Consider the following 27055-nt stretch of genomic DNA (forward strand, 5'->3'; position numbering starts at 1 on the left):
CCTGGGTGGCTCAGTCGGTTGGGCATCCGACTTCAGCTCAGGTCATGATCTCACGGTTTGTGGGTTTGAGCCCCGCATTGGGCTCTGTGCTGACGGCTAGCTCAGAGCCTGGAGCCTGCTTCAGATTCTGTGTGTGTGTGTCTCTCTCTGACCCTCCCCTGCTCACGCTGTCTCTTTCTCTCAAAAAATAAATAAATAAACATTAAAAAGTAAATAATAATAAAAATAATAAAGGAGAGAAGGCTGTAAGACTATGGGAAGAAATAATTTCTAGAACGTAGTCACTATTTGGATATGGAAAATATCAAAGATATTTCAAGTCTAAATTACTATAGTAATGATGGAAACGAACCGAAATAGGAAGGTCAGAACGAGATGCTCATTTTAGGAATAACATAACAGAGTCAGTCTTAAACATGTCAAGTTTGATTTCACAGAAGAAATGTACAGTAGACAGAAGACTGGAGGCAAAAAAGATGTGGCAGCAAAGAGGTAAGCTGTCAAAGCCCAAATGAGATGACCTGAATGCTCTTAATAAAATACGTGGCAGATGTTAAAAATGCATGAGAGGTAGAATCAGGGGCTACACAGGTATGGAAAACTCTGGGAAAACCTAACTGGAAAGCAGATAATGAATGACAATAGTAAAAGGATTGATAGGCAGCAAAATGAATCCACAGAAAGATAAATGGATTTAGACTAAGTTGATGGTAAACATAAAACTCATGTGAGTTTCCTCCTAAGTATGTCACAGTTTGGGAGAAGAGAGCAGATGGCAGAGGTAGCCTGAGGCTAAGGGCTGGACCGGCAGGCAGAACAGCACCTTGATGGACGGTAGTTATGCCATCCAGACTCGTAGCTTTCGTGGAAAAAGGAGAGAACTGCCCAAAAGATCAGGGAGCTTAAGAACTAGATGGCTCGAGGAGAACACATACAGGAAGACAGGTGGGCGGACATTAACCTGTAGAGGAGGTATTTAGTGTGACCACAGTTAAAGAATCAATTATTTTAGCCAACACGTATTTAGTGTTCTGTGGGCTACACACTGTGCTAGATGTTGAGGATAAAAAAAATACAGTCCCTGCTCTTAAAGAATGAATAATGTAGTGCAGGAATTGACAAACTTTCCGTAATAGGGCAAACAGTAGTATTTCAGACTTTGCAGGTCATAAGGTCTCTATGCAACTATTAAACTCTGACATTGTAGTGTGAAAGCACCCACTGACAATATGTAAATAAATGAAAAAGACTATTTTCCAATATGACATATTTTATTAATTCCTATCATTTTCATGGGTCACAGATATCATCATTCTTTTGGTTTTTCAGCCAGGTGAAAATGTAAAAACATATTCTTAGCTTGTTAGCTGTGTAACAGGTGGCAGGGCAGATTTGGCCCTTGGGCCATAGTGCACCAACCTGAGTTAGTGGGTAAGGATGGAAAGAAAAGTATGTATGCATGTGTGTGTGTGTATAACATATACACTTACCATTCATATGTGTTCTCAGTAACAAGCAGTGGTAGGCTAGAAGAATGGACCTATTATTTACCTCTCTACCTCTTCTCCTCAGTCATGATAGGAAAACAACTTTAGTCTTACGTTTCTTACACCTAATATGCTAAAACTGATACTTTTTCTAAAACTTTGAGAAATTATCAAATTTTACCAAAAAAATATTTAGACCCAACTCTTTTATTTTTTTTAATCACTTCTCAGCCTTTTGGCTAAGATCAAGTATATTTTTTGGAGTTTATATCTTTACAACAAAAGACCAAACAATTCTTTCACACATGTATCATTTAATGATTACGCTTTATGACATATTGATAATACTGTCTGATTGCTAGACCTAAATGTACTACCTAGAGATAGAATATATGACATGTTTCCTAAAAAATCTCCATGCTTTTTGTTTACGTTGCTTCACGTCACCATCTAATTTTGAAGGGTTGTTAGGTTAAAAGCTGAATAATAGAAAGCTGCCTAACAATGCACTGCTTGGAACGTGATAAAGCAGCAGAGTCCTTCTCAGGAGCAGTAGAAGGAAGCACGACGATAATTGTTGGAGCTGGGTGACGGGTTTATGGGAGCTCTTTGGGGGGTATATTTGAAATCTTTCATGACAACTTCTGAGACTATGCCTGAGAGAGGTCAACTCTGTGGTGTCCACTAAGCCCCGTGGCGGCAGCAAGGACACAGTCGTACCCAGGGCCGTGAGGAAGGCTCGCAGAGGCTGCCTCTGAGGCAGGGGCGCCAGGCCGTGCTGAGGCAGACAGTCTAGCGTCAGGGGCCTATGACAGAACTTACCAACCTTCTATTTGAACAGTTCTTTACAGTTTTTTGTTTAAATTATTTTACTTTATTTTTAAGGTAATTTTAGTTGTTTCAGCCCGCTTCAGATAGCAGGTTCGTTTGAGTTCTGTGACAGAACACAGCTAGTATGTAGCAGCCTGCTGCGAGAGCAAACATATTTCACATGCAGTATCAGTATCACTGGTTTCAAGAGCCAAAATTTTTTTTAAATTTTTTAAAAATATTTTATTTATTTCTAGGAGAGAGAGAGAGAGACAGCGTGAGCAGGGGAGGGTCAGAGAGAGAGGGAGACACAGACTCTGAAATAGGCTCCAGGCTCTGAGCTGGCAGTCAGCGCAGAGCCCGACGCGGGGCTCAAACCCACGAACCGCGAGATCATGACCTGAGCTAAAGTCGGACGCTTAACCGACTAAGCCACCCAGGCGCCCCTCAAGAGCCAAAATTTTAAGGGAAGAGTGCATCAGTTCATTCTCATCTCATTCTTTAATATCACAGGGCATAGGAATAAATTGTCACATAATACTTTTATCACATTGAAAATTCCAGGCCCGTACGGTACATGATTTTTTTCTTTCTTCTACTCAACATTTTCAGGATTATTGCAGTTAAATAGGTGTGATCCTGGGTCAGTGAAAGTGAAAAGGAAAAGCATGCAAATACTATGCAAATGGCTGAAGTGGTGCTTACCCAGGCTTCCATATAATGAATGATATATACTCCTGATACCAATACAGACTTTTCACTCTGCATTATATAAGTTGGCCTGGCAAAATAAAGTTTAAAATGAACAATAGCCAACCTGTGCTTTCCTCATGTATACCAAAGGTTCCTTGAGATGCTCAGGAGGTGCGGCAGGATGGCTAGGTAAAGGAAACCTAGGGACAAAAAGAGGCAGCTAAATATTATACGTTATCTCGATAAGTAATTAATCTTCTTCATTAGAAATCACTTACCTCTGTAGTTCACGTCAAAAATGAAACAGAATGTCTGCTAGCAATTCTGTGTGTTTACAGAAGGTACAACAACATAATAAAACTTGAATTCTTATCCTACTAGCATTGTAGTTTCAGATTAGAAATTTAATTGCCTGTTAAAAGTTGAACTGCACAGTAATCTGAATTCATAAACTGAGGGAATTTTAAAATTAATTAGCTTTGTAAATGTTCATGTAAAAATTACCAGAACTCTTTATTTTTAGCACTTAAATATTGTAACATTTAGAGGGATGTTTTAAGGTTCAAAAAAATCCATTAACTCCCTAACATATCAACTCTTTTCATTCCTCCCAATTTCCTTTTCCATATCACTTTATATTTTTAATGTAGTTGAGAGGATATAAATACTGTCTTCCATAAGAGTCATGTTTTAATATACACAAATTTAATAAGATTTTTAAATGTTATGGATTCTTTCTGTTTTCTAAGTAACTATACAATCATAGTCTAAATGTACTGGTTTTCTTAAGAAAACATTTATGTATTCAACAATATTTGATCCTTCTTAGATACTATGGATACGATGGTAATTGAGATAATATCCCCTGCTCTCATATACTTAACATTTAGTAAAGACAGTCAATAATTATAAAAAGGAACAAATTAATAGAATAATATCCAAGAGTAATGAGTGCCATGAGGAGATGAGAGCAGGATAATGAGACAGAAGTGATTAGGAAGGATAGGGAGGGTGTCTAGGGGCGCTAAGGCTTGAACTAAGACAAGTGAGAAGAAGGAGGCAACCACACACAGATCTAGGGGAAGAATATTCCAGGCAGAAAGGCAGCAAGCACAAGATCCCGAGTTAAGAATATCTGGAGTGTTTACAAATCAGAAAAAGCCAGAATGGTTGAAATACAATGATGGAGACACAGAGTGACATGAAATGACAGAGAGAGGGGGCAATAGGAAAACACACAGTTCAACATTTACTTAGAGATTCCAGTCTCTTTCACAACAACATATAACTCCTATTGAAATTAGTTGTAACACTTGTATCTACAGTAAAGTAACCGTGTTCCAATAATCAATAACCATAGATTGAATTTTCAAGAAATACCTCATCCAGAGTGGGACATCAACATGTAAAGTGTTTATGATATACCAAGCTTAATTACACCTATCCCAAGACCTAAGTGTAAAATGCTCAAATGTCCATAACAGAGTAGAAAAAGCAACCTGGTCTACCCAATCTAGACAACAGTTTTACTAACTAATTATTTCTAGCAAACTGTTTATTCTACTAAAACCTGTACTCCAGAGGCACCTGGGAGGCTCAGTCAGTTAAGCATCCGACTTCAGCTCAAGTCATGATCTCACAGCTTATGAGTTCAAGCCCCGCATCAGGCTCTGTGCTGACAGCTCAGAGCCTGGACCCTGCTTCAGATTCCATCTCTCTCTCTCTCTCTCTCTGCCCTTCCTGCTCAAGTTTCATTTCTCTCTCCTTCAAAAATAAATAAATATTTTTTAAAAATTATAAAATCTGTATTCCATGTACCTAAATAAATTACCTTTCCACACTCACAAATGAAAAAATATATGATCTTTATATACCTTAATATTTCTTTTTATACGCAAGATAAGCCAAGACTACACTGTATATTAACTAACTTGAATTTAATTTTTTTAAAAACTACATATTTCATACAGTTTAATATATCATTTGTAAAGGGACATGTAGTTTAGAATAAATATTGTTTTAAAATTCTTTCACATTAATGATAATTATTTCTAAATTTCATAAAACTTAAAAATTTAGGATCGAAACTTGAAAGTACTGATAATCTTAAGTTATTTAATGCACAAAGAAGTTTATCCATAAAAAAAGGGAAGAGGTCACAAACCAAAAATCATTAATATTAAACCAAAATAAAGTTAGAATTTTATGGGGCACCTGGGTGGCTCAGCCAGTTAAGCATCCGACATCCGACTTCGGCTCAGGTCATGATCTCACGGTTCATGGGTTCGAGCCTCATGTCGGGCTCTGTGCTGACAGCTCAGAGCCTTGAGCCTGTTTCAGATTCTGTATCCCCCTCTCTCTGACCCTCCCCTCCTCATGCTGTGTGTGTGTGTGTGCGTGTGTGTCTCAGAAATAAATAAAACATTAAAAATTTTTTAAAAACTTACAATTTTATTCATTTGGAAATATTTAATAAGAGCCTACTGAGTGTTTAAGGTAATGAAAATAGTAAACAAATAGGCTAAAATTCTGTCCTTGTGGAGTTCACATTTAGTTATATGAAGAGATGAAGAACAAAGCACAGAAACTTGTCCATCACTTTGACTCTTGTCTCTTCCTGTCCCCTAAGTCCCTCTAATACTTCTCATCCTTTTTCATCCGACTGACACTGTTGTAGACAACCAACATCTCTTGCCTGTGTTCATCCCACAGGTTCTGAAGCAGTCTCCCCTGCTTCCGCACTATTTTCAGCCTATTTTCCACTTTGCCTGGCTGTAGAGCCCAGAGCAATGTCTTCCTTATTCACCAATGACTGTATTTCCAGGGTCTAGCGTAACACCTGGCACGTACTGGAAACCAGTGCATTGTTGACTGAATATAAAACGCAAATATGATTATGTCACTACACGGCTTGAAATTCTAAAATGACACACAAACACTCTTAGGATTCTGCCTAAAATGCTTGAAGAAGCAGCACATCCTCACCTACATATCTAGAATCATCCTTTACCGTGTCCACGTTCCTGTCCCTGTCCCCCCCAGCCATACGACTGCATTCCTCCGATGTGCCACACGTTTCCAATTCTAAGTCTCTGAGCTTGTTGCCCCCATCTAAAGCACCTTTCTTCTCTACTCCTTTCCCTGACTAACTCCACCTTGGCTTTTGATCTCAGTCTGAATACTGCTTCCTCTGGGAAGCCATCATGACATCCCCAACCTGACTTAAGTGCCTGCCCCGTGTGCTTGGCCCGTCACGGCACTTATATGGTACTACAACTGCCTTCTTAAACGGTGTGTGCTTCAGAGATGTAAGCTCCATGAAGCAAAGGCTACCCAGCTTGTTCACTAGCATCAATTCCTAGCTCAGTGCATAGCACATAGTAAATACATTTAGAGTAAGATTCAAAAGAAGGCAAAGAGTTATGTGATAACAACATTTTAGAAGTACTCTGGTCTACTGCCTGAGCACTGTTCCAGCTCAGGTAAATAACAGAATACAGAAATTTTTCTCTCTTTTAAACAAGAATTGGACAAAAGTCCTTGGCATGTTTACTAAAATAGGTAAAATGAAGTAAACAATTTTCAGGTATCCTCTGTATAGTTCATGTGTCTACACCTCTATTAGGTAAGAGACCAATTTTTTTTCTACTCTAATTATTTAACCTAGTAAATTCTACTTTATTTTTTGCTTTCTTTACTTGTCCATCTAATGGTTTGTTTCAATGACAAATGCAACACAGTATACGAAGTCCACTTTACTCTTCTGATTTCTGTTAGGGAAAACACATCCCCACTCTGGCCATGTCCTTCCCTGTGAAAAGAGCTCCCTTACCGTAATATTCTTGGATTCTCCCCAGGGCTTTTCTTGCTTACCACAGAAGAGGTTTAGTGTCTTATCCAACTTATAAATTTTGGAATAATAAACTGAATGTGCTCACTAATGCTATTTAACTGGAAGGTTAAGTCTAATTCTGGAGTTGAGTTAAAGGACTCATTTAGCTCTTACACTAAGCTACATCCTCTTACCTAGTCTTTATCAGTAACAAAATTTTGAATCCTATTTGGCTTTATGTTTTATCTTATTTCTCAATTTTTCCAGAATCCAAGTGAATATAAAAGGTAGTATTACTTACTCCTTCAAAAATCCCAAAAGTTTATTCAAAAATATGTATTTAATGTTTATTGTTAGGACACTGAAAATAAGACAGTGAATGAAACTCTGTCCCTGCCATCAAGTAAAAAGGCACTCGCTGGTCATAGAACTATCTTCAGGAATGGATCACACCACAAAAATTGCAATCATCAGTAATAGCTCCCCAGGTAAAAATTCACTGTTTGGAATGACACGTAACCAGATGCTCCTATTCCACCAGTATCGGATACAAAGACATACACAGTTATAAGCTTTCTATGTAATAGTCAAGGATATAAATCATCATGTCCACATTTAAGCAACCTGTGGCATCTTTAAACTTATTGTAAACTTAAAACCCTATTTGTCATGACAAACATCTCTTCCTTGGTGAGTAGTACCAGGGGTATCATTACAGTCAACTACAAAGGACAGATAGCACTTATATATGATGTTATTTAAGAATTCATAAACCAACTGGGAAAATGATAAGCAGAGAAGTAAACATTAATTTTTAAAATGCGTGTCTGAGCACAGGTCCACAGGCTTTCATCTGAGTCTCTTTATTTTAGAAACAGTTCTGATAAACTGCATTGTCTTGTTTCCTAGTTAACAGCAGATTAGAAAGGGCAAGTTAAAAACAAAAGTGTTAGAAACTAGAAAATGCTACAGACACAGGCATATTGAACAGCAGTTTAAGAAAAAAAAAGCAGACATAAGAACTCCATTAGACTATAAACTCAATGAAGGTAGGAATTGATTTCTGTATTCCCAGTGCCTAGCATAGTGCTAGCCCATGGTCGGTACTCAATAAATAACAGATGAATAATGCAATGTTGAATAAACTACAAAAGCTAACACTCTAGATCTATATTTTTTGTAATGAGAAATAGTTTTACACAGCTCAGTACATTCTGAAGACAAATCCAGATTAACAAAAACACTGAGTTTCTTAATAATGATACCAATTTTGCCAAAAAAAAAAAAAAGTTTAGTATAGTTAGAATGGTTGCTTTATAAAGACAGAAAATGGGTAATATCCAAAATGGCAACAATAAAAAGAATGTTGATAAGTTTCAGTTATCTGAAATATTAACTTATTTCCCTAACTACACTGGATAAAGGAGTTATATGTTATATAAATGTTATATAAATATGAATGAGAAATAATAATATAATGAGTATACACAGCAATACTATATTCATTACTACAAAGTAAATACAGCTAAATGTAACAATATCTGAAAATAGGTAGGAAAAACTCACACACTCAGTTCACTATAAACAGCATTCTGAAGTTTCTTCTCCCAACCTATTTTTTAAAAAAGAATAAAATATATGAACATATCAGTTTTAAAAATAAGCACACATTATAATAAAGCTTATCTCACTAAAACTCTCACATCATATTCATTTGTGAAAGAACTTTATCAATTGTCAATTGCTCTGTGTTATTAAGGAATTATTTCCTATACATTCACTGTGTCCATTGGCAAACACTGAGTAGCAAAATTATCAATCTATGATCTTTTAAGTTGAACTACTGCACCACTTTCTCAAGATGGGACGGACAGTTCCTTCTTCCAATGCTCAGGTGCTCAATGAAGACCAAAACAGAGCGAGGTACTGCACAGCTAGTGCTATAAGGAATGGGTCAAGGGAAGGGCAAAAAACAGCCAGGCCCCTGACAAAGACAGATTCACAAGTAAGCAGTTACAACTAACTCCTCAGTAAACTCCTCAACAACAGATGAATAATGCAACACTAGTATGAGGTACCCCCCACCCCAGACCAGTTAGCTTGGCCGCTAACTACTCGAACTTTTCCACTTTTCAGTGTAAGTAAACCACTTAACATCTCAATTTCCATGTGCAAAGGTTAGAATAGGAAACCTCTCTTCTTGCTCTAAAGAAAAGTAGGATTTTCTTTTCTTTTCTTCGAAATGACAGAAAAAAGGGGTGGGGAGAGGGAATGTAGAAGGAAAAGGAGCCATAAATAAAAAGTAAAAGAGGAGGTGCTTAGTGAGGGAGATTCTTCATTGATCAGGAAGTAAACGGTATTTAAAACTGATTACTTGAAAGCAGTTATTCCCACAGGGATCCTGAATTTTTGCGGTATTTTATAGAAATATCTGAAAGTTCTAATTCTCCTCAACTAGAAACCTATCCAGCCCCTGTTTCACAATTCTGAATGAGTAACTAGAAGGACAGGGACAAAATAGTCCCTCCAAGCAAAGTATTTCTTTCTTTTGCCTTAAAGAATTAGGAGGAAAAAAAGCAACTTACAAACCTGATATCTTAAAGAATTCCTTAATATCTTCTTTTAGTGATTCAAGTTTAATCTCGGGTCTCTGAAGACTGGCCTAATTTTAGAAAGAAGAAGAAAAAGAAGAAAGGAAAAGACAGAGGTCAAAAGTAAGTCATTTGGGTTGATATTTAATATGAATGAAACTTTTACAAAAGAGTGTCCAAATGTGCATACTATTTTAAAAATTCTTTTTTGGAAGTCAGAGTACATCAGAATTATCTAGAACAGCTTATAAGAAAGAAGACTTTTTCATCTACAGGATCTGTGATGGTACACTGCAGCCTACTTCAGATATAAAAACTTATAGCTTAGGAATACTTAATAGTCTTCTCAAGGATTTTAATCTTTATGAATACTTGTATCTATTTTCCTAGTAGGAAAAACACTCAGATTTTACAAATTCATTCTCTTAATATTATATCAAACACAGACAGCGGCAATTACACCTAATGACCAAAAACCTAGTTGCACCCGTAATAGAGGGATTTTTCCTCTTCGGATGGCTGCTCAGTGCAAACCTGCATTTGTTGTGCATAATTATAGAAAACACATAAAATTACTAGTTCATAAATACTTATTAGTGTCTCCTTCATCTTCAAGTGCATGCTTTCTGTTCTGTTGGTTTTTCACACTGTAATTTTTACCAAAAGTAATCATTTCTTCGATTTATAATGGCTTCTATTATTTTCAAAGTGTTGATCTTTCATCATCTAGCTTTTTCTATCAAATTCTAAGAGCGTATTCCTTAAGAAGGCATTTCTATTAGGGTAACTCATGATAAGCATTTCAAACATAAGAAATCAAAAATTGATCTTATCTTCTGTTCACTATTTTGCCTCTCCTCTTCTATTTTTTAATCTTCATCTATGAAATGACCATGCACCAGATCTTCTATGTCAGAAACTTCAGTTATTCTTAATTCTACTCTAACTCTTCAAGGCATCAACCCCTTTCTGAGAACATGAAACATGACATTGGAGGCAGTGAGTTATTTTTTGGTTCGGGGTGGGGGGTTTGTTGTTGTTGTTTTTAATCTCCCTGATTTCCACATAAAAACAGACCAAGCAACTGAACAGGAAAACCCAAATTCCATGGAAAACACTCACAATGAAACTTGGGGATAAAATATCCCCTACAAACTTAAAATACAAACAGCTGGGGACAAACCAGTAGCCACAAGACTTGTACGGTATTAGGGCTTGTGCAGAAAAAAAGCAGAAGGAAGCAGTGGGGAATGTGATGGATGTGAAAACAGGAGAACCCCAAAATAGCCAACAGTATTTTCACTGGAACATATGATGAGGCAATTTTAGAACAGGAGCTAAAACTGGGAGGGGGGTTGCCTAATTGAATACAGCAGATGAAGTCTGAAGAGACTGGAGCAGCCTAGCAGCTATGAATTCTTGATGCTGACCAACCAGCGCCCCTCTCTAGACAAGGCCACACTAAGGAGAAAATATTGATAGAGTAATAAAAATTGACGATGACAGGGAACCATTGTATTAGCTTGAAAAGTCATAAACAAAGGAAAAGGCACGTATCTTGCCTTTCCTATAGAAACTGCACCCCAGGGTAACTAAATAATAGATAAGGGGAAATGTTCCTTATAAAAAGTATTCCAGCTAATAACTACAATGGATGTGATATCATTAGAATATCACCATTTTGTAACCTCTAATTTTAGGCACTGAGCAGAAATAGCTGTTAGTTAACATCACAAAAGACAGCATTATGTGCTTCTTAATGAAAGAACACTCTACTGCCAGAGGCGATGACCAAAGGGATGACCCCTCAGTCTGATCAAGCCCCTGGTCCCACTGTCAATGTATAAGTCCTACAAAGGACAGAAAAACATGTTAAGTTCCACCATGAGGATGCAATCAGAAAAATCCAGGATATGAGAAATTCTAAAGGTCTAAAGTCTCTGTTCTTTAGCTGATAAAGTGTAAGGAAAACAAAGGGAAGGAGAATAAAACCTGTAGAAAACCTGTAGAAAATTTTTAAAAATCTTGTTTTTAGTTGGCAAGACTTAGGGTGTCTTAGTGTGAGGGATGTATCCTTGGTTAATAAAACTATCAAGAAATGCAGGGAAGTGATTACCATAAAAATCAGGTTGTTGAGGAGGGAGGAGTTTGTGACTGGAGCGGGGAAATGGAGGGGTTTCTGGTGTGGCAAAGTTTCATTTTTTTGCCAGGGTGGTTGTTAAAAGGTTGTTCATCTTATAATTCATTACATTATAAGCTTGCTTTGTAAAGTTTCTATCTGTGTTTTATTTTACAATAAAAAGCATCAAAAAAGAAAAAAAACACTACATCTCTCAATTTATTCTTTCTCTCCATTCTAAAGTGCCACATGTCAACCTAAGCCCTCACCATTCCTCATTTGGATCAATGTAACAGCTTCTGAATTGGACATCTTGCCACTTTATTTACATTCCTATTACTCCCTAGGGAGCGTTCTCACGCTCCCTTAGCCTACTTTGTCTTCTTTCTTAGCATTTACTACCTCCTAATATACAAAATGATTCATTTATTTGCTATGTTTATTGGCATGTTATCTCTCATCATTCACCAGAAGTGGTAAGCTCCCTAGGGCAGATGTCTTTGTCTTCTGTTCACTGCTGTATCCCAAGTGCTTAGAATAGTTACTTTCACATAGTAGGTGCTCAATAAATGTTTACTGAATAAATGAACCAATTTGTCCTATTACTAAATCTATCCTTCAACATTTTCTTCCTAAAACAAGGCTTTCCTGACTGCAAATCTCCACAGCATATACAGGAAGTCTCAACTTTTCAAAAGGGCACATTTGCCCTTCACAGGGTAAACCAACTTACCTCTCCAAATTCATCAGCTGCTCCTCTACCAAGCTAACAACATCCTCTCATTTCTCTTCCTCCAAAACACCCTACTCTCTAGTCACAGTGAACTACATTCACTGATCCCCCAACTATTATCTACTTTAAGGGTTCCAGGCCCCCCTACCATCTGCCTACAAAGACGGTACACTCCGTTCCTCTCTGATAGCATTTATCAGATTACAATGTAATTTTCAGCTCATCTATTTTTTTGACTCTTAAATTCAAGGCAAGGACCATAAATTCATTTTTGTATATCAAGTATTAACTCTAGTAATTGTGGCGTGACAAAATCATATTGATCCAACCATGTTTTAGCCTTGTGAACCAATTTTCACCCAAATAAACAAGGAATTTTATAAAAAAGTATTTAATAAAAAAGACTGGCTTCCATTCTGTTATTCATATGACTTTAAAGGCTGCAAAACCTTGCTCATTATTCAAAAGTACCAGAGTAAAAGGAAATAGGTTTTCTTTTACTAAGCCTGTATTTGGAAATGACTCAGAAGTAGCATAATTTGGGGCGCCGGGGTGGCTCAGTCGGTTAAGTGTCCAACTTCGGCTCAGGTCATGATCTCATGGTTCATGGGTTCAAGCCCCATGTTGGGTCTTGTGCCTGGAGCCTGTTTCAGATTCTGCGTCTCCCTCTCTCTCTAACCCTCCCCTGCTTACACTGTCTCTCTCTCTCTCTCTCAGAAATAAATAAAACATTAAAAAAAAAAGAACTAGCATAATTTAAAGACTTTCAAGAGAAAAAATTGGTTGTTCCTTCTAAACATTTTCAACATTTTAAGTTTGCTAGACCTCCTAGATATATGTTTTTAGTCAAAGGCAAACCAAATTCATAATCATCAACATAATTATAAAAGTCTTGAAAAAGTTGAAAATCAAAAGCAGGTCAGGGATAGGAGAACAACACAGTAAGGCAGTTCTCAAACATGTTTAGTATCACAGCATAGCCCTTTTTTTGAATGAAATCTGAACCCTGAAAAACCGTACCATATAAAATACACCAAAAGTGATATTGGTAGACAGTGCAAATGAGTGTTCTTTCATTGTTGAAGGTATAGTTATATTAAAAATGTATACCTTTATTATGGTATAGCCTCAATATTCGATTTGTTTTTGCACTTTGTTTTGGTTGCTCAATATAAGGAAAAAGTCTTGATTCACAGAGATAAGTATTTGCATTTCTTTTTTTTTTTAATGTTTTTTTAAAAATTTATTTCTAGGAGAGAGAGAGAGAGAGACAGCATGAGCAGGGGAGGGTCAGAGAGAGAGGGAGTCACAGACTGAAACAGGCTCCAGGCTCTGAGCTGGCAGTCAGCACAGAGCCCGACGCGGGGCTCGAACCCACGAACCGCGAGATCATGACCTAAGTGAAAGTTGGACGCTTAACCGACTAAGCCACCCAGGCGCCCCAGTGTTTGCATTTCTAATAGCCTTCCGGGAAATGTCAGCACACTCCCAAATTAAACTGCTGCGGGAAATCAAAAGAGTAATGGGAAATTTTTATTTTGAAAATAAATCACTGAAATCATCAACTGTAAATATAAAAACCAGACCAGCTTCTGATGCTTATAACTGCCAAACCTACTCATATCATGAAGTTGCTCCCACGTGATGTGTCACTGGCTTGCTGGTCCCACAATGCAGCAGGCCACCACAAAGGGAGCCTTGTTGAGCAGGTGCGCCTGCCCCCTGCAGTAGTATCCTCATTTGCACAGTGAACCAGAAGCACATATGCCGAGGCCTAAATATTCTGAAAGACTGGTGTAGAATTATATCCTGCCTCATTAGTGACACTTTTATAAGTGTCTTTAACATATGATGATGAAAGCAATAGGGTTTTTTCCTGGGACCTATTTAGAGACAAGTTAATTTGGAAGCACAACAGTGGATTATAAAGTATTCAATATAACAATGCATCTGAAAGAGTGTTGCTTCTTAATATATTTTTAACTTAAGAATTTTTCAATGAATGGGACATTTTCTGAGTCCTTGGGTGTATCAGAGCACAGTTTTGAAACTACTTGGGACTAAATAAGGCTAGGATATGGCATCAGAAGACCTTGAATTATCTCTCAGCCTTATTTATTATCTTGGTCAAGTCATTTAACCTCTCTGTGTTCTTTATTCACAGTGTTCTTCATCTAATAGGGAAAGTTATACCTGAACTAGGCTATTGTGAGACTCAAATAAAAAAATTTCAAAGTTCTTTTTAGGCTGCTGAAGTCCAGTAGATTAAAATTGTATTATAAAATATTAGAGGTGTCCTAATGGCAATGGACTAACTGTAAAAGGCTTCCAGAGAAGGACTGCCTGGAGGTACAGGTTTTTAAAATATCTACAACAAAGTTGAAACAAAATCTATAAACAAAAGCCCCTTAGCTCACTATAAGAGCTGGCAAAAGTATGATCAAAAATATCATCTAATGAGCGTGTACATTGCCCTGCATACATCCTTCACCCATTTATTTATGCTGGCATTTCTGATATCCTCCACCATCCTGCACTCTAAAACACATGACTGTCCCTGCCCCCCACTGCCTCTGACACATACACGCGTGCGTGCACACACACACGCACACACACACACACACATCCAGTTTCTTTCTACTTCCACCATAACAGTCTTAATGCAAAGCATTAGCCACTGGCCATCTTAAATTTCTAAACCCGGTGAGTAAAGAAAATTGGAGAAACAAAGTGGCTAATGCCACGGGTGAGTCAAAGAAACTGGGACGTAACATGAGACTAGTACCCCATGAAGAACAACCAGGGCATAACAAGGTCTTCAAAGAGGGTTCCAATGATGTTTTAATTTCCTCTAAAGAGGCCCCACCCTATCCATTTCTCACTATGCCATCATGCTAATCTTGGACTTCGTCTTTCTACATCTGAAGAATCAGAGTTTCAGTGTTAAAAGAAACTACAGAGTTCTTATAGGTCAACTAACGATTTAATGACTGACTCTCCTCTAGAAGTGGTTTTGTAGCTTAGAAACTCTAGCTCAGAAACTCTAAACTAGCTTTCTGGCTTAGAAACTCACTATCTCCCTACCTTAGCCAATTCCATCTCTGAATTATTCCATTATAAAATTCTTTATTGACATATCAGATAAAGGGTTAATATCCAGAATATATAAGGAACTCATCAAACTACACGCCCGAAACACAAACAACCCAGTGAAGAAATGGGCAGAAGATATGAACAGACACTTCTCCAAAGAGGACATCCAGATGGCCAACAGACACATGAAACGATGTTCAGCATCCCTCCTCATCAGGGAAATACAAATCAAAACCACACTGAGATACCACCTCACGCCAGTCAGAGTGGCTAAAATGAGCAAATCAGAGAACTCTAGATGCTGGCGAGGATGTGGAGAAACGGGCACCCTCCTACACTGTTGGTGGGAATGTAAACTGGTACAGCCCCTCTGGAAAACAGTGTGGAGGTTCCTCAGGAAACTAACAATAGAACTCCCCTATGACCCAGCAATAGCACTGCTAGGAATTTACCCAAGGGATACAGAAATGCTGAGGCATAGGAGCACGTGTACCCCAATGTTCATAGCAGCACTCTCCACAATAGCTAAAACATGGAAAGAGCCTAAGTGTCCATCAACAGATGAATGGATCAAGAAGATGTGGTTTATCTATACCATGGAATACTACATGGCAATGAGAAACAATGAAATCTGGCCATGTGTAGCAACATGGATGGACCTTGAGGGTGTTATGCTGAGCGAAATAAGTCAGGCAGAGAAGGACAAATATCATATGTTTGCACGTATAGGAGGATTAGGAGGAACTTGACGGAGGAACAAGGGGGAGAAGAAGGGCAGAAATGGTGGGGGAAAGGGAGAGAAGCAAACCATGAGAGACTCTTGAATGCTGACAAAAACTGAGGACTGATGGATGTGGGGGGAGGGGCGGATGGGCATGGAGGAGGACACTTGTGGGGATGAGCACTGAGTGTTATGTGGAAACTAATTTGACAATAAACTATTAAAAAAAAATTCTTTATTATGAGTTAAAATTGACTACTCTTACCATTTGCCACCATAACACACACACACACACACACACACACACACACACACACTGCCATAGAAAATAAGCCTAATCCCTTTTCTATAAGAGACCTTCATATATTGGAAGAAAACTACTGAGTCTTCCCTAAAAGCTTCATTTTTCAAGGTCACATATATTTACAGATGTTCCAAGTTCTCTTCGTATGACAGATTCTTCTTACCACCCTGCCCATTCTTCTCTGAGCAAAGTCTAGTCCAATCTGTCCACTACTGTAGTAACTTCCTAACTGACCTCTCTACTTTACTCATTCCACTAGACCACTAATTCTCAAACTTTTAATGCTCAGGACCCTCACTCTCTTAAAAATTGAGCATCTGAGAGTACTTTATGTGAATGATATCAACTGATATTTATAGTATTCGAAATTAAAACAGGAAAAAACACATTTGTTTGTTATTATGAAATTTCCTCAGAAAATTGGAAACTGAATTACTACATGATCCAGCAATTTCAATTCTGGGTATATACTCAAGACTGAAAGCAGGGACTTGGACAAATATTTGTACAGTCATGTTCACAGCAGCATTATTCACAATAATGAAAATGTCGAAACAACCCAAGTGTCCACAGACAAATGAATGGATAAGCAAAATTTGATATGTATACACTATGAAGTACTCAGCCCTTAAAAAGGAAGAAAGTTCTGACACATCTACAACATGGATGAACTTGAGAACATTATGCTAAGGTAGGCCAGTCACAAAAAGAGAAATACTATATGATTTCACATTTATGAAGTATTTAGAACAGTCAAATTCACAGACAGAAAGTAGAATGATGGCTGCCAGGGGCGATGGGGAAGGTGGGAATGGGAAGCTAGAATTTAGTGGGTACTCTAGTTTGGGATAATGAAAAAGTTCTGGAGATGGATGGTTAGTGATGGTTGCACAGCAATGTGAATTAATGAATGTCACCAAACTGTACACTTAAAAAGTGTTAAAATGGTAAACTTTATGCATATTTTATCACAATAAAAATTATTTATTAACTCGTTTAAAAATAACAATATAAAACCATTATATATTAGCCTACATATTTTTATTTCAAAGAACTGTATTTTCAGAAACAAAAATTAGTAAGAAAAAGAGGCATTGTTCTACATTTCAATAAATCTTTGATGTTTGGCTTAATTGAATACAGCTAGATTCTTCAATCTGCTGTGATATTCCATCCGTGGCACTGTTATTTCAATTGATGTGTATGAAAAAATCAGTGTCACACAGATATGTAACTGGAAAGGGGAGAGTATTTTAATATCCTTTTCAGTTACTGTAGATATTCTCCTTTAATAGTATACCAAAATTTGACTAGTAGTTACCTAAAAATTAGTTGCAATGTGGAATCTGAACATCAATAAACTTTTCATATTTTATTTCATATTTTATTTCATAAACGTGCATCATCCTTCCTTCTACCTACACATGATTTCATAACATTATACACTGATCACTTTGAATATATGAAGTGATGCAGATCAAAAACATTTCATCAAAAAACATCAAAAAGTAACATTCTTTAACATCACCGTCGATATCATCAGAAGTCTTTTTAAGTATTGGGAAGCCATCAATTTCACAGTAGTGGATTCAAGTTTGCCAGAACTTAATTTTTATTTAAAGCTTGAATTTTATCATTGGCAACAGATAATGGTTTTCCTTGAAATAACAGGTCAATGTTGCTCATTTTAGAGAAAATATCTGCCAAATACCCAAGTCCAAATAACAATAGATGTCAATTGTTCTTTCAAGTAAAAATGGTGTTTCACTAAAAAAAGGAGTGGGAGGAGCTACGCAATTCAGCTTGTATCTCAACAGGAGGAATACTTTTTTCTGGATAATCATATTTCAATCTACAGCAGAAATGTCTTACGCATACCTTCTATTTTCTCAAATAGAATAGTATAAAGATGTGTATTCAATGAATGAGATTTAATAAAATTAATAATTGCTTACTGTTTCATCAAGGGCACTCAAGTAAAACGGACTTGTTTTTTTAACTGTGACTACGTGGTGGTGAAGAATACAATTACTATTTTGGTACTACTTTGGAACGAGTTTGGTACCAGTTCCCGGTTTTGAGCTAAGATACTGGAGGTTAAACCCATCACCATTGCTTCTGTGCCGGTGCAAATGTAAGCACAATAATTTTTTTAATGGCTTTTGTATTACATAAAATGGTTTTGACCTGAAAGGGTCTTAGGAGCCACCGGGATCCAGAGACCATACTTTACGAACCACTGTGCTAGACTCTGGCCTTCTTGAGGACAAGTGCCTTTCATAACTAGATGTCTGCCCTGCCATATAGGTGGGTCACTCTGATAAAATTTATCTCTAGTAATAATTCTTACTCTGGAAAAGACACCCAATTTAGATTATTCTAGGTAGTCAAGTTGGGCAAAAGTTTCTGTTGAGCCTGAAAGATCTTGATTGTCTTCGGTTCAAAACAGGCCACATACCAATGAGACACATTTTGGGGAGACCTGTTCTGAACTGAAGTCCTTCCTTCATTCTGCAGAAGTGTCCTACAACAGAAACCTTCTGCTTTACCTTCTCGCCGTTCCTGTATTGGGAATTCACTCTAATCTTCCCACCTTGCGTGCTATCCAAGCCTTCTCTATCCTAAGCTGTGTCCTTTTAGTATATTTATATCCTATTTATTTGCAGTCTTCTTTCAATAATTAATTGAACCCTTCCTATGTGCCAGCTACTGAACATAGAAGAAAAACAAGATGTCATTCTCCCTCCCTCGAGGAACTCACAATGTATTGAGGGACATAAAAAGCTGGCGTGCCTAGCTGGCTCAGTGAGTACAGCATTCGACTCTGATCTCAGGGTCAAGAGTTGGAGTCCCATGTTGGGTGTACAGATTACTTAAAAAATTATTTTAAAGCTGAGAAAAAATGTGATAAACAAATGCTCATTCCCACATCAATCTGCAAACATTCTTATCATTAATATTGCTGTTTGGACTTTGTCTGATTTCTCCCATCACCAGCACAGAAGAAAGGCTCTGATAAAACACGCTGAATTGGGTATCCCCAGTCCTTCCTAATACTTTCGGTTCTTTCTGAAACTGTAGACCATGTCTGTTTCTGTAATCCAAGTAGTCCAAGTGGACATGCTTTGTAGCCAGGACTGAGTTTTAGCTACAAATTGGACATTTTGGCTCTGTGCAAGCTGGCCAGGCCTTACACTCAATCTGTTTTGTAGAATTCAGGCCCTGCTCTGGTTTCTCTCACCTGAAGATGGATCCCTCCTTGGTTTTCCTTTGCTGACGTCCCAAAGCTGACTCACTTCCCTGCTAGCATGTATCTCCCTCATTCCATATCTTCTTAGCTTCCTTTCATAATATACTTTATGCCTGAGCCAGTCTGCAGTTCACACTGAGTAATCAATCTTTCCCCTCGCTTCAGCTTGGCCTTACCTAATTTAAAAACCCTGTGTGACCTTCTCTAATCAATCCAGTGCTGAAATAAAATGCAGAGATATACTTACTCAAAGAAAACCCATATTTTAATAGTTATCTTACGCCTCAAGTACATAAATTCTATGAAAAAGAGGTTCCTTATTTTGAAATTCTATACACCATAATGCCTATCTTCACTGGTGTTCGAAGATAGGCAAGGGAGAGCAAAGTATCCCCCAAATTGCGAAGGACAGAAAACGAAACTCCATACATTTTACACGGTTTTACCAGGTAACTTACTGACAGGGGTGGATCAGGCAGACGACGATTCAGGTGCTGTGTGCTTATTCTCCATCAAGCCTAGACCTAGTGTGACCTTGGGTTTTATAGTGCGATGTGTAGAAGGGCACTGTCGTGAGATCAAAGGGTCTGCATACACCTAACTGACAGCTAACCTTTAGATCTTGTAGCACAACCGTGCATCAGGAAAGAGAAAGATTATGTTATCTTTAATGGATTTGTGGGAGGTCAAAGCAGGCCTCCTCTCATCCTAGCTTTGGTATTGGTGGGCATTTCTAAGTTATATATATGAACCCCCCAGGGGCCAGGGACATGTAGCCCCGGAGAGGTGATCCAGTGAACACAAACAAAATGAAGGGCCAAAGAGGGAGTCAGTATTGTCATCACTCCTACAACCGTCTCACTTTCCAGGAGTAAAGAACATAACAAAAGCCAAGCCAGATGCGGGTAAGGGTGATGCCATTCCCTAGGTCACACACCAAACACAAACGGAGTCCCTAACTTATTAATTTATATATCAACTCTGGTAGTCCAATCTGAAGCTTCACCATATATATCCCAAGTCCCACTCTACAGGGAGAAAAAAAGACAGAAGATAGTAAGCTCTACTCATGGCATAGTCTTTCAGTACCAATATATGTTCTATCTATACATGTCTTAAAGGAAACATATTTAATTAAAATCTATTTAAATCCATTAAATATCCATTTCTCTATAATAAATGATAAATCAATGTCAGTTCCTTCTCTCCTTTTTATGATCTCTAAATTCTCTATCTATGTATATATTTCTGATAATGATAAATAAAAAAACAATATGTGAGATATAATTCCATACTTTTTTAGTAAGGGACACTAGCATTGAGATGCTCTGGGATTCTGGACTTATGACAACATCCTATCAGTTATATTATTCCTTCTCTCTCCAAAGCCTATCTTCTTTCCGGTTCCTTCCTTTTACAATTCTATTATTTATAATAACAATCTGAGCAATGAGACTTATTAAACACTTAATGGAATGGAAATAACATTTGAGGTTTTACACAACATCCATTTTAAATACAAATAATGAATGATACAAAATAACAATGTTGATCTTGGTGCTAAATATCCAATTTGGATTAGGCTATCACTCTAGTGTCTGGAGGATAAGTGAACAAATTCAATTTTAAGATGGAAGTTGACCTGAGGTGCCTGGGTGGTTCAGTCGGTTGAGTATCCGACTTTTGATTTCAGCTCAGGTCATGATCTCAGGGTGGGGAGATCAGCCCTGCGTTAGGCTCCATGCTGAGTGTGGAGCTTGCTTAAGATTCTTTCTCTCTGGGCACCTGGGTGGCTCAGTCAGTTAAGCATCTGAATTCAGCTCTGGTCATGATCTTGTGGTCTGTGAGTTCAAGCCCTATGCCAGGCTCTGTGCTGACAGCTCTGAGCCTGGAGCCTGCTTTGGATTCTGTCTCTCCCTCTCTCTCTGCCCCTCCCCTGCTCATGCTCTTTCTCTCTCTCTCAAAAATAAATAAACATTAAAAAAAATTTTTTTTTAATTCTCTCTTTCTCTCTACCCCTGCCCCTCTCCCCTGCTCGCATCCTCTATCTCTTTAAAAACCACCACCACCAAAAAACAACAGGTTGCATGTCTACTTTATAACAAAATAACTCAGGAAAAGTCAGAAATAAAAAACATAACCCCTTTCTAGAAACACAAAATTCCATGTTACTATGCTAAGATCCTAGATAAGTAAACTTTAATCTACGAAAGGAATACAGTAAAATACAGTTTAATTATAATGTTAAAAAAGAAGTGCTAACCGTGGGGGGAAAGTCTAAAAATCATTTATATTTGTCTTTGGAATATTCTGTGAGATTTTAGTTTTCTAATTAAGTTGAACCAACACTGTTCTAGCACTTTCAGGGTATACGAAACAAACAAAATGAAGACAGTACAGAAAATGCTTGTGGCAGGAAACTGCCCTCACGGTTAAAATTGTAAAAACATGAAACAAATACACAGTCCTTTGTTTAAAAGTATGTTATGAAAACAGATTGTCAAATTGTCTTTTAAGAGTTAGCTTATTTCTATTAAATATCTGTACTAGCGAATATAAGCTAAAGCAAAGTTATCATCACGTATTTTTTCAAGTCCAAGATCGCTTTAATATTAAAAGATCTATAATTATATTCTTCTAAAGTATAAATCTATAACATTATATCTTTTACTTTATGTATCTTATGAACCAGCCAAATATAAGTTGACTTTCCATGTAATCATCTCCTTACCCTGCTTTATTTTTCTTTCTCTTACCTCGCCGTATTTTTTATTAAAATACCAAAGCAATTAACTGATGTTATACTGCAGATACATTATCCTTTATTTGAAATTCCAAGACCTGAAAAGTTTTGAGAACCAAAGTCTTTTCGTAACTGAATTGATGGCATAATCAGTCCTGACTTGAACTCACTTAATGGCAAAACCTGATCTGACCGGAGTTGACATGAGACTATTTATAGTCCTTATTTATTACACTTACTGTGAAAATTCACACATTTTGCTACAGAAATATTAATTTCTATAATTACAAGGTGCTGCAAGACAATGGTAGGGATATTAAATAACATAGAATATGCATGAATGACCTTTATAAAATTAGAAAAAAAGTTTGAATTCCAAAACATATCTGGCCCCCAGGTTTTAGATAAAAGACTCTGGACCTGTATTTATTTGTAATACTATCATCTCTCCATGATCGCAGAATTTTATTTTATTCACTATTGTATCCCCTGGGAGTAGAACTGTGCCGAACATACACTAAATGCTCAAGAAATGCTTGTTGAATAATCAAATAAGTAATCATATTTAATTACTATAAATGGAGTTCAAAATAGAAAGAAACAAAAAATACTTCCTCGGAGCAGTATCTCCAAATAAAGATATATTATTCACAGGTCTTAAATCTCTTATTTGCAATTCTGAAATTCAAAAGGTTTTGAAAACAAAGAATACTGTCATCACTGATTATTTTCTAGAACTTTATGGTTTCTTATAAATTCAGAAACAACTATTAACTTATTAGATCTCATGTTTGAATAAAAAGAAATATTTAAAGGAAAAACATTTTCAAAGAAAAGCAGTCTCATGTAAGACTTTGAATTCCTTATGGGTAAAGACCCTTTCAGTGATCTTTTATCACCTAGTAAAGTATCTGGCACACAGTAACTACTCCATATATACTGTTAAATCAACATTAAAAAAGAAGAACCTGATAAATATCATATGATTTCACGTATATGTGGAATTTGAGAAATAAAACAGATGAACATAGAAGAAGGGAAGGAAAAATAAGGGAGGGAGGCAAGCCTTGGAGAATGTTAAATACAGAGAACAAACTGAGGGTTGCTGGAAGGGTTGTTGGGTGGGGTGATGGGCTAAATAGGTGATGGACACTAAGGAGGGCACTTGTTGGGATGAGCATGGGTGTTATGTGTTAAGTGAGGAATCACTAAATTCTATTCCTCACACCACTATTACACTATATATTAACTAACTTGGATGTAAATCAAATTTTAAAAAAATATTAAAAAGAAAACTCAAGATTTATTCCATTTAATAAACATGTTGAGCACCTGGCTCATGCAGTCAGTCATTTTGCTAGGTGTAGAACAGAGCAGAATAACGAAGACATACTCTCTTCCTGCTTTCATGAAACGTACACTTCAATGAGAAAAGCAGACATTTAAAAAAATAAATACAGGGGGCACCTGGGTGGCTCAGTCAGTTAAGCATCTAACTTCAGCTCAGGTCACGATCTCCTGGGTCATGAGTTTGGACCCCGCATCGGGCTCGCTGCTGTCAGTTCAGAGTATGCTTCAGATACTCTGTCTCCCTCGCTCTCTGCCCCTCCCCCACTCTCTCTCTCTCAAAAACAAACAAATGAAAAATAAAATAAAAAATAAATGCAGGTGTGATAAATATTACAAGAAAGGAAGTTCTAGGTACTACAGGCCGCTAAACTGGGGGGTTATGGGAGACCTACAAAGCTTAGCTAGTCATGGCTGAAAGAGTAGAGTGAAGAGCAGTATCACCAAGCTTTGTAGGCATAATCAAGGATTTTGATCATTTTTCTAAGGGCCATAATAAGCACTGAGGGTACTAAGCAATCTTATTTGGACTTTCAAGGAATGCTCAGGCTTAATGTTTCCTGAGCACTTACTATATGACAGGCATATCATCTTGTTTAATCCTCACAAATGAGACTTATAATTCCAAGTTGATGGAGGAGCTGGTGGCTGATCAGCACGTCTGCAGAGAACAACCAGTAAAGCCAGGGAGCAAGAATCAACTATCAGAAGGCAGAAAAGAGCTGCTGAGAGAACAAGAACTAGAGTAACAGAAAGGGAAAAGTCTTGAGAGATGAACTGGTATCTATAGGCATGTCTTCCCTGGGATCATTATTCTGAGCATAGATGGGAGGCTGAGAATCAGTACAAACCCAGTACAAAGTAGGGCTACCAACAGTGGACAGAGAAATGAGGAGAGCTTTGCCACAGACTTGGAGGTCTTATGCACACAGCTTGATTTGTCCTCAAGAAATTTTTTGAATACTAGAATTCTGTGGAGTAGAAAGCTAAAAACCTAAGCAGGAAACCTCTGAAAAGTATTTTTAATGGTCTGACAAGAAAAAGATTAGATATTGGGACCCAAGGGGAAAACGACTCTAGAATACATCAAATTCTTAGTTGAAAACCTTGGAGAGCCAGGAAAACAGAGGAAGAATGAGCCGAAGAGGCTAAAACCTGGCCTCAATACAGAACATTCCCTACTGGATTAGAATAGGATTAGGACTATCTTCCTGGTGGAGGAGAAGGTAAACCCTCAATAAAGTACGATATCATCTAGAGGCTGTACAGTGCTCATACACAATGTCTAGCATCAAATAAAAATTTAACAGTCATTCTGACAGACAAAATTAAATAAACAAAGCTAAGAGAAAATAACACCACAAACAGAGATCTACATGTGATCTAGATATTGGTGTTAAATGACAAGGACTTTAAAATAATTATGAATTCTATGTTTTTTGAAAAAGAGGAAAAATAGACAAAAAGATGAAAAGCAGATAATTTTACCTGAGAATTGGAATCAATAAAAAAGAACCATCTGGAAACTGAACTGAAAAATATACTATGTAAGAACTCATTAGATGGATTTACCAGGAGATATGAAAATAGCCTAAAAGAGGATTTGTGAAGTGAAAGGTCAAAAGAAAGATCCATATTGATGCACAAAGGAAAAAAAATAATGGAAAACATAGAAAAAGAGTACTGGAGACAAGTGGGATTCAGTGAAAAGTCTAACATGTATAAATTGAAACCTCAGAAAGAGAGGAGAGAGAAAAATGTGGCAGAATAAATATTGGAACAAATAATGGCCAAGAATTTTCTAAAACTGATGAAAGATATCAACCCCAGATTTAAGAAGCCCCACAACCTCAAACCAGAATAAATTAAATAATAATAATACAAACAACAACAATAATACAAACAATACAATAATTCAAACATATAATAATAAAACAAATAATAAAACAAATAAACAAATAATAATAACACACCAAAGCACATCTTAACAAAACTACCAAACACCAAAGACAAAAATGTTAAAAGCAGCCAGGGTATGCTGGGGTGGAGGGCATACCAGTGGCTAACAAAAAAATTAATGCCTGACTTCACACAAAAAAAAAACAGAGACCAAAATCCAAAAAAAGTCTCAACATGCTGAAAAAAAATTACTACCAACTTTAAAATCCTTCAATAATGAAGATGAAATAAAGACATCATCATCAGTCAAATAAAACTGAAGAATTCATCACTAGGAAGCTTGCACTGAAAGAAGACTAAAAATAGTTATCATAAAAGAAAAATAATCCCAGAGTAAATATGGAAATGTAGAAGGAAATGATGAGCAAAAGAAGGAAAAAATATGGTTAAAAATTAGTAAATATGGACTACTGACACTACAAAATAATAACAGTAAAGTCTTGAGGTATTTAAATTACACACAAAAGGTGTGGCAAAAATAATAAAAGGAAAGCACCATAAATGAGTAAAGTGTTCTAAGTTCTAAAATTAAAAACAGCAAAAGTAATAATTTATATGAGATTTATGTATTACATATATAATTTATGTAAGATTAATCAGAGCTAAATTCTGTAACATCTAGGGTAGCTAGTTAAAAAAACAGTGAAACACTGTGTAACTATCACATTAATGGATAGAAAACTAACAAACCATTTGAATAATAGTTGAATAATTAGAAAAAGAGGGAAAACAGAATATAAAGCAAATAGAGCAAATAAAAAAACAAATATTAAGACAAGAAATTAAAAACCCAATATATCAGTAAATTCATTGAATATAAATAGACTAAACAATACAACGGAAAGACAATGACTAGGGTGCCTGGTTGGCTCAGTGGTTGAGCGGTTGAGGTCCAACTTTCCCTCAGGCAATCTCACTTTGAGCCCTGTGTCAGGCTTTGTGCTGACAGCTCAGATGATTCAGGTTCTATGTCTCCCTCTCTCTCTGTCTCTGCCCCTCCCCTGCTCACTGTCTCTGTCTCAAAAATAAAAATTAGGGGCGCCTGGGTGGCTTAGTCGGTTGAGCGTCCGACTTTCGCTTAGGTCATGATCTCGCGGTTCGTGGGTTCGGGCCCCGCGTCGGGCTCTGTGCTGACTGCCAGCTCAGAGCCTGGAGCCTGTTTCAGTCTGTGACTCCCTCTCTCTCTGACCCTCCCCTGCTCACGCTGTCTCTCTCTCTCTCTCTCTCTCCTAGAAATAAAAAAAATAAAAAAAACATTTAAAAAATAAAAAACAAAAATAAAAATTAAAAAAAAAATTTTTTAGGCAATGGTTATTAGGCTGGATTTTTAAAATAACTATATTATGCTGATGATTTCAAGAGACACATCTTAA

The 27055-nt window shown here is 37.1% G+C and overlaps 1 protein-coding gene across 4 annotated transcripts in view; it reads right to left on the bottom strand.

The window, feature by feature from the left end:
• Positions 1-27055, bottom strand: part of TBC1D19 (TBC1 domain family member 19) — a 152404-nt gene that overhangs the window by 114614 nt on the left and 10735 nt on the right. For 2 of the 4 annotated variants that reach the window (XM_077776582.1, XM_077776583.1), the window contains exons 2-4: positions 9412-9484; positions 8389-8434; positions 3115-3190 (exon numbers count right to left, since the gene is read on the bottom strand). The exons of the other annotated variants lie outside the window; for them this stretch is intronic. In XM_077776582.1, the coding sequence (XP_077632708.1) occupies positions 3115-3190; positions 8389-8434; positions 9412-9484 (195 nt within the window). The remainder of the gene's footprint in view (positions 1-3114; positions 3191-8388; positions 8435-9411; positions 9485-27055) is intronic. 4 annotated transcript variants of the gene reach the window in all.

The sequence above is a fragment of the Crocuta crocuta genome, unplaced genomic scaffold, assembly GCF_008692635.1.
Source record: "Crocuta crocuta isolate KB4526 unplaced genomic scaffold, BGI_CrCroc_1.0 scaffold57, whole genome shotgun sequence".
In the NCBI taxonomy this organism is placed as follows: domain Eukaryota; kingdom Metazoa; phylum Chordata; class Mammalia; order Carnivora; family Hyaenidae; genus Crocuta; species Crocuta crocuta.